We start from the raw sequence: 9188 nt of genomic DNA, 5'->3' as shown, positions 1-9188 counted from the left end.
AAAAACCCTAAAATATATTCTACATCAACGTTCATCCCTAAAATATATAACTCCACATTTTTCTCCAAATAAATAATAAATCACTACTCCATACTCTCTTTTGCAAATATGCAACAAAGTAATCAAATAATTTGATCAAATCCACACTTATAAATCTGTCACACACCTTCAAAATGTAACCATCCCTAGCTGCTTTCGCTAGATACAAAAAAAAACTTTGAAAACTTTAAAAATTAAAAATGTTAATAACATAAAAACAATCAAAACTAAGTAGCAATTTTGTTACATTCACAATGTAAATTGTTTTAAACATTCTGCTGCCTTGCATTTTTTTTTCTGATTATATGCATACATTTGACATCTTCACAGCAGTGTTTAAGAACATTTAAGCAGAAAAGCTGTTTTTGTTTTCACTGCTTCCCATCATCATCATGTCCATCATAAGGCCGCCCTTATGTATCCTGAAACACAAACACGTTTAAGAATGTGCTGAAATCTCTCTCTCTGTCAGTCATTAATCAGCCCCTAGTCATTAAACATCCAGTCTACAGTAAGAGAAAATATCACAACAATTTCAGATACATGCACCGACTTTGCAGCCATAAACTTTGGATCTCATATATCAAAAATCACCCACATTTTTGGAGTCCAAAATTGTCTGCACACCACATCTGAAAGCACTTCTCAGCCTCATCCATCTTCTTCTTTTCTTCCTCTTTGTTCTCATCAGTTATTTTGTAATAAACTCTAACCAGTTCTTCATTAAACTTCTTTGGCAAGAAACTGGATACCTGTCACAATAAGACCAACCACACACTATGAGTTTTCTAATGACACTTGATTGTGGAGTAAATGAGCTACAATGTAACACTGTAGTATAATCACTAAGCCCAACAAGACAAAGCTCAAGCCAATGTGTTCACCAAAAGCACATTATTAATAAAAAAAAAAATCAGATGGGTACCTGATAATCCTTAATGGCAGAAGCTTCGTTGGGTTTCCTCTTGCTGTAGAAATAGACTTTTTCAATGGGGTTTTTGTCCTTCATGCCGTGATCCAGATCAACCACCTGAATAAGAGATGAAATAGTTTGTGAAGATATGAAAGCAGAGATTATGTTTTTGGTATATGCATATAACTTACATAAACTGGTAAATCTTTAACGTTCAGAGAAGTCTTCTGAACAGCTGCCTTCCATGTTTCTGTCAGCTCTTCCTGAAATTTCACATTTGAGAGCGTTATTTATTGACCCGTGTTTTGTTCAGTGAATACTGTCTAAAAAAAGACAGTACTGTCTTTAAGTATGGACAATGTCAGTTGAATAGAAAACAAATGCTGTGTTTTCTCCAACCTTTGATTTCTTTATAGTCAGACGAGCTTCTCCAACAAACTTTGGCAGTTTCCTTTTAACAACCTTGACAAGGACGTCTCGAGCCTTCTCCAGGTTAGGAGAAGTGGAGGACAAGATTTGCTCAAAGATCTCATCTGACAGAAGACAGAAAACTCATTTTTAGAGCCAAAAGTTACTTTATGTCCTAAAACACATAACCAACAATGTTTATATGGTGTGCTATACTTTTCATTTTTGTACACTTTTTGTTGTTGTTGTTTTGTGTGTGTGCGTGTGTGTGTGTGTGTGGTGGGTTCAGTTGACCTGTGAGTTTGCTGTAGTCCTCTGCTGTCTTTATGGCTTCAGAAATCTTCAGCATATCTTCAGGTTTATCTTGATGAAGGTCACGATCAGCCAGTAAGAGTGCTTCTGAAAGCCTAACACAAAAAAACAAAAAACAAAAAACAAAACAAAAAAAAAAACTATGTATATTGTGCGGTGTTGCTTCTGTGTAACATCCTGTAAGAGAAGAACTGATGATGCAAGATGTAACTTGCTGGATCTGCAACACAGGCTTTCAATCCAAACAGAGAAACTCACATGTCTTCAACGATGTTGGCGATCTTGTGCTGATAGGCCTGACGATGGAGAGTGTATCGGGTGCGAAACATGTCATAAACATTATCAGCCTCCTGTTACACAGACAAACATCAGCCAATCCTTGTGCATTAGATCACAATCTATGACGTTATCGGAATAAAACTACAAATCAGAGCAGATGACCCTGCTGAAAAAAAAATGCTAAAACCAGACTAAGCTGGTTAGCTGGTTTTAGCTGGAAGCAGCTGGTTTTATGGTCTCCCAGCCTGGCTAGGCTGGTCAGGCTGGTTTTAACTGATTGCTTTAGCTGGTCTCCCAGTTAAGACCAGCCTGACCAGTTAAGAAAGTGGCCAGAACCCCTCTAAAATCAGCCTGCTTACCAGCTATGACCAGCTAAGGCCAGCCTGGTAAGACTAACTTGGTTGGCTGTTTTTTTTTTTTTCCCCCTCAACTAATCAAGTGGGCATATAGTTAATTTGGAAGCACCATCTATTATGTTCAGTATATGGCAGCATACCCTCATTAAGTTCATTGCAAGTATTGCATCAGCTGTAGCTTCGATTGCATTATGAGGAAATTACCAGAAGCTCCAGTCAGGTGTGGACTGTTAGCGCTTGGTTCCTGCTAAACTTCAACTGTTCTGATGATTCTTAAGTGGTTTTAGTTGGTGTGCGTCAATGGCGATATGGAAGTGCACTGTTTATTATTAAAGTTACTTTGAGATTGCTTCTACAATGTTTAAGTGTGATGAAGCGATACGTGACGCTTCATCCTAATGCTAACCTAATCATGACTGGTAGTGAAAGGTGCCATTTGTCTAGTATTATAAGTTTGTCTAGATTAATAATGAGGATATTTAAGTCCCAAATACTTGCGACTCATGAGGATATGGGGCTTAAATATAATTGAAATTAGGTTAGCCTAAATGTACTTATTTCATCCACTAAAACAATAAGAAAACACAAATAAAATAAGAAAATATGAATTATTTAATTTTTATAGTTTATTCATGGCTTAGACAAAACTCTGCCTGTGTTCTTTCTGTTCATTTTAGAACCACATCCACATACACCCAATTGCATTTTGTGTAGATTGGAACCACAGAAAGAAATTCCTGTATGCCATACCGTGCTGATTGCTGTTCATGAATCCTAATCATCCTAATAAACTTACATCAACCTGATACTGTCTCCCTGAGTCGTGACTAACATCCGAATGCAACATATTACCAGCAACTAAGTCATTCATATATCTTCTGAACATGCAACATAAGTGTTTAATTAGTAAGTAAAGTAAGTGAAAATTGTATGAGGCACCTTGTCTCTGAAGCAGATGTGATTTCTCTTGTTCACTTTACAGACTCGGGCAAACTTAAGCAGACGTAGATGGTCAAAACTGTTTCGAATGCCAAGGTGATGACAGTCTCTGTCAAATAGACGTTAAATATCAATGAATACATGACAGGATCAGCTTGGCTCTGTTTAAGTTATTTCATGGGTCTCTGTTTGTCACACTGACCAACTGTGACAACAGAATAATCCACAAGACAAGTCTGATGTCACATCTCAGGACAGTATAAACTTAAATTTGAGCTTACTAAATGTTAAAAAAGTATGAATGAAATTCCAGCATATTACATCCGCCATGCTGATATGGTAATATGACCTGGTAATAAGAATCAGTTGTGTCGCTTCACTGCCATTCATAAATCCTCTCCAACAGGATAATAAAGTGTCCATTGAACGCACACTTTAAAATCCTGCCAGTAGTAGTAAGTCATCCGGGTACTTTTTATCTACTGTTTTTGAAGTATGAACTCGGACATACTTTTTTGTTGTTTGTTTTGCATACTATATAGTATTCAATATTATATTATTCAATTTTTGTGTCATCAGCCAATAATGATGTCATTTTCCTGCAGCTGTACAGTCATTGGTCATAAGACATCTACGGCTCAGGTGATTGGTTCAAAAATTTCAGATCCTAAATAATAGTAGCATTCTTAAAAGACATAATAATATTTACCGTGCAAAATAATCCCATTTGTCCACATCAATGCCGTTCTGTTTATTTGCCACAATCTCATACAGGAAGGATTTTTCTTCATCTCTGCCCTCATATGACCACTGAACAGAAAAACAAAGGCTGTAAGTAATTCATACTTCATTTCTAACACAACCTTCACCTACTAACACAACATAAACAGCTGGATGATCAATTTGTACCTTTGAAGCCTCTGAAGTTTTCGCTCCTTCGATTAACTCTTTAATGAAGGTGACGTCTTTATCGTCCAGTCCATGTTCTTTCAACACGTCTTCATTCTCAGCCTTCAGACTCTTTACAATGTCATCGAACATTAGAACTGACATCTGCTCATGCTGCAGTAAAGACAGAAACAAAGATGAAAACATGCATATAGTACAGATTCATTACTGAGTTCTAATTAGCTATTTGTTGTTAGTATTATTCGCCAATTAGTGTTTAATACATCTCTGTTTTTGTCACTGTCCCTCGTGTTTTTGTTGTTTAACCTTGTTTGGTGAGTTTCTGTGTTTTATCGTGGATGTTTCCATATGTTTATGTCATTTTTTGATGTATTCAGTTTGTTTACACATTTTACTTGAAGCAAGTAAAGAGTCAATAACCTTCATGCAGATTTGATTAACTTAATATTTTTTAAAACAAATTAATAAAAATCAGAAAATAATATTCCCAGTATTCCACATGTTTAAGTTTGCCAAGCCCTTTTACATAGAGTGTTCATGCTCACCTTCCAATTTTCAGGGATGTCATCAGGCAAGCCTAAGAAAAAGAAGCAGCTGCTTGTTGATTTGTTAGCCATATTTTGTAAATTAGCAAACTACTGTACAAGACACACTCTCAACGAATGGCTAAAGTTCTGCATGTCCAATTGTGAAAATGACATGCGTAAAAACCTTGCATGTGCACAAACCCTTCTGATTACCTCTCATTTCAACTGCACACACTGGCCCTTACCTTTAGATTTTTATTTTTTTGGCTTCAGGGATAAACAGACAATCAAATACATGAGAAACTGGACCATGACCTAAAAAAGAAAAACATAAAAAGAAAATAAAATATTTTACAGCATTTTGCTTTGTATTTACTTTTGCAGTATTTACTTTTTAGTTAATCTTAACATATGATTACACCACATCCAGTATCAAGCAAAATAATAATAATAATTTAAAAAACTGCATTTTTTATTTGTTCATAAGCATTAGTGCTCCTCACCCACTCACCCAAGTCGTGACACAGACCGGCAATCTGAACACACAGGAAATCCTGTTTGGTGATTTTGAGCTCTGGCTGATTGTCATGAAGAACTTTCACTAGACGTCCTGCTAAATACGCCACACTAACACACACACAAACACAAACATAGGCATATTAGTCTACTTCAAGCCTAAACTAAACATTGAACCTTTAGTATCTGTATTGAGTTTATTTGGCTGATTTTACAATGCAGTAATTGTATTAAGTGGTCAATCAAGGGATTGTATCAGGGCCTCTCAGTTTTTGTCCATTAACAAAAAATACGAAAAATCTATCTTAATTTTCATGTTTTTCCTTTCTTCAAACAAAATAACATGAATAATAATAATAATAATAAAACCATTTGTCATTTCTCTTATTTCTTTTTGTTCATATTTCAATTTGTTGTAATAATAATGTAACCATATATCTTCTAGAACGGGAAAATCGTATAGTTTTTATGACCTGTTGTTATTACCAAAAACAATATGTCGTTTTAACGGTGCATCATCTCATTATTACAAGAAAATATGTTTTAATGACATAACTTCTCGTTATTATAATATAATTAAGATGAAAAAAAGAATATGTGTGTGGCAGCAGTGTGTTACCATATATTTGTTTGCTAAACAGCAAATACACTCCCTGTATACCGGTATCTGTTTGGAGTGTAACTTATAGGGGTCAAACACTCTAACAAAAAGGCTAAGGACTATTACCTCCGACTTCTGTAGCTGCACGAGCCGTCCCAGTGAAGCGCAGGGAAAAGGCTTTACTCTATCGCTTACGGGTGCATCCCGGGGCTTGAAATTCACAGGGTAGGAGTGGGTAGTGATGCTGGATGTAACTAAAAAGGTCCAGTTTTTTGAGAAGGGTATAACTGCAGCCTGGAGATCTCTAAATGTGGGTGGGCACTCCAAAATAGGGCGTGGCTTCCTCCCTTTGACAGACAGGCACATGTGCAATTTCCCCCCCCCAATCCACTTCAGCACAAACTCCGCCCCACAGATGATTCTAAAGATTTTATTGGTTGTGTCAATCACAGTGTTGATTTCCTACACTATGCTACACAAATGCTAACCCCTAAACCTACCCCACTCCTTACCCTAACCTTAACCAGTGAAACTGACTGCACGGTAGGATTGGCACTGAATAGTGTGGCAGATAAACAGTTAATAAGATTATGCATTATCGTCGGGCCGTTCTGTAACTCCCCAACCAGACCTCACTGGAAAATCTGACCTTTTTAGTTACATCCAGCATCACTACCCACTCCTACCCTGCGAAGATTATATTGATTAGATGACATTTTCAAAGTGTTCTCCGCATATTAAGAGCTTGTCACCCAGCGATAAGTGCTGTTATACAACAAACTTGAAATTAGATAGTGGGATAGTCTTACAGATACGAAATAGGGGTACACGTTTTTATTGTGGGCGTTGCAAGTAGCAGTCTATGGACAGTTTTTTTTTTTTTTTTTTTTGTTGTTTGTTTGTTTGTTTCAATAGTGCTCTTCTGCTGATTAATATGGTTTGGAGCTACTAGCCTAATTCTATGTCTAGTTAGAATGTCTTACAAGGCAAATATCTGATAAATAATGTGTTAAACAAGCAGCCTATCCGTGACATTGTAGCTGGCATTGTAGCTTTGTTTACATGCAATGACAAATGAGAGTCCTAAAATTTGTTACACAACAGTCTCACCCAATTGAGTGTTCAAAGCGATTGTGAGAAGCACCCGGATAGACCAGATATGTTCCTCCCAGTTGTTTGAGGTGCCGGAGTCTCTGAAACTGAGGAGTGTCAATGATCTTCACCAGTAGGGGATGCAGCGCAATGTGTCCATGAATGGGGTCATTGAAAATCTATAGAATCAGAACAAGAAACACTGGTTTACTGCAATAAACCGCAATGCAATTTGTGACTAGGCATGTTTAAAATCACATCATTGACCTGAAGTTGTATTACATTAGGGTTCAGTTCGTTTGGATGAACAGTGTTGATGAACAGTGTACACAAGTCAGCTATTTTTTTTTTTTTTTTTAACACAGAAAACACCATTCAATTGAATGTATGAATTGCATCTTAGTCACATAATAACACATTACAAATTGAGTCACAGAAATCCTTACATAAATGACAATCATAAAACCATTCTGTAAACAAAACATTATCCCCACAATTTCTTTTTTTTTTTTTTTTTTTTTTTGTGGAGCAAAAATAGACATACTTTAAACATTCAGTAGATGTTTTCTGTTACCCAAAAATACACACACATGCTTATGACCAAATGTAAGTGACTTTACAAACACACTTTTTTCAGTAAGATAGTAGGGATTTACTATCTACAAATGCTGCATTGCACTGAACTTGTATGTTCCTTCATGAAAAGTGAAAATATGCAGAAATGTACACAAGTTTACTGTAACATTTACTGTACCTTCATTTGCTCTTTTGAAAAGTCTAAGGAGTATTTCTTCAGGATGACTTGCAGTTCATCCTTGATAATCTGCCATATCTGTTGTTTCTCTGGCTCTGGAAAGGCATGACATTTTATATCCAAGTGTAAACTATATATTCTAAGTCATTACTGTTTCCTTGTTTGTAAAAGCATTCAAATGTTTTAGCAGTGGGTGCTAGATTCACAGTAGATGTCTATGAGGCAAGGCATGTAAATCATACTTCTAATTCTTAGAATTACTGAACAATAACCCCATTAATCACAGCAAGTATTACATTTAAAATAATTACACTAGGAACAACATGTGTCCTATCTTATTTCTGTTTTATCATCTGTCTGTCCTTACCTTTACTTTCCTCGTAAGACTTTTTTAGATCCTGAAGACTTTTCCTGTGATCAGCGAGAGTTTTTTTGGTTTGTTTAGACTGAGACATCTCCTCTGTTTCTCTGAAGTTTTCTGAAGTGTTTTGGTTTGTGCTTGTGGGCTGTTAAAATCAGATATTTGAGCAGTGAACTGCTTGCAGATTTCTTGCATCCAGCATCTCAGCTCGCTGTAGTTCATGATCAGGAAAGGCTTGTCATGAAACTATGAGGGTGTGTCTTAGGCAAATTTTGAGCTTGATCACTGGCAGGATCAGAGCAGTTGCTACTGGAAATACAAGGTGAAATTTAGTATAAAAATGTATTGAAATTGTGTTCCTCAGAATATCTTTGTTTGTGATCTAAAGAACAGTTACAAAAAAAAAAAAAAAAAAAAAAAAAAAAACGTCAGCGGAAATGACATTTCTTCCCAATCAATCATCATTTTAAGGTGAAACATGGTCCTTGTGATGAAATGCAAGTCAGTGGGTGCATGTTTTTGAGATCCCTGTGGTTTCTGACAATATTTTGAGGTTGTAAGAAACAAAAAGATCAGTCTGTATTAAAAACTACATTATTTACAACATGTTTGGGTGAACTAGCCCTTTAAGTCTAAATCATTTAAATAACTTCTTAATGCGGATGTTAGCTATGAACTTAAGTCAAAATACGAAAGTAACAGTAAATGATGCATATCATAATACAATTAAAACCCTCAGCTCTCCAAATCCCATAAGTGGGGCATTGCTTGGCATATTAATTTATGGACCTTTCCATTACACCTCACAAAAGCATTTTTAGAACCATTTAGATCCATTCATTAAAACTGTACACATATAACAGGTTTGAAAGGGTAAATAGTTGTGGTAATGTGTTGTGTCATACTTTAGTCCATTGTGCCACTCTTGACTTTTACCAGGTGTGTCTTGTTAGTTTGATGTCACAGGTGGAATGATCATTAAAAAACATTCTAAAAATGAAAACGTGAATATAATCGAAACAAACACCCCTGTAAAATACGCAGCTGAGCAGGTTCAAACTGTAAGGTGTGGAAAGGTAGTGACAAAGTGGTTAACATTCTGTGGTTTGCAAGGAATAAAGGTTTATTGGTGAACAGGTTCTGTTTCATATGTGAAGAACAATTGGTGCAAAATTAATAGAT

At 36.0% G+C, this 9188-nt stretch overlaps 1 protein-coding gene across 1 annotated transcript; it reads right to left on the bottom strand.

The window, feature by feature from the left end:
- Positions 1 to 287: 287 nt before the first annotated feature.
- Positions 288 to 8189, bottom strand: LOC127157264 (deoxynucleoside triphosphate triphosphohydrolase SAMHD1-like). The gene is given in 16 exon segments (XM_051100519.1): positions 288 to 461; positions 638 to 791; positions 965 to 1069; positions 1144 to 1215; positions 1352 to 1485; positions 1655 to 1767; positions 1931 to 2022; positions 3247 to 3355; positions 3956 to 4056; positions 4156 to 4308; positions 4701 to 4732; positions 4896 to 4997; positions 5194 to 5309; positions 6910 to 7070; positions 7646 to 7740; positions 8013 to 8189. Coding segments are annotated over 16 exon segments (1629 nt in total). The 5' UTR covers positions 8101 to 8189; the 3' UTR covers positions 288 to 459.
- Positions 8190 to 9188: the final 999 nt, after the last annotated feature.

Source organism: Labeo rohita, unplaced genomic scaffold (assembly GCF_022985175.1).
Source record: "Labeo rohita strain BAU-BD-2019 unplaced genomic scaffold, IGBB_LRoh.1.0 scaffold_1028, whole genome shotgun sequence".
NCBI lineage: Eukaryota > Metazoa > Chordata > Actinopteri > Cypriniformes > Cyprinidae > Labeo > Labeo rohita.
The sequence above is the reverse complement of the archived record's forward strand: the minus strand, read 5'-3'. Positions and strand labels throughout refer to the sequence as shown.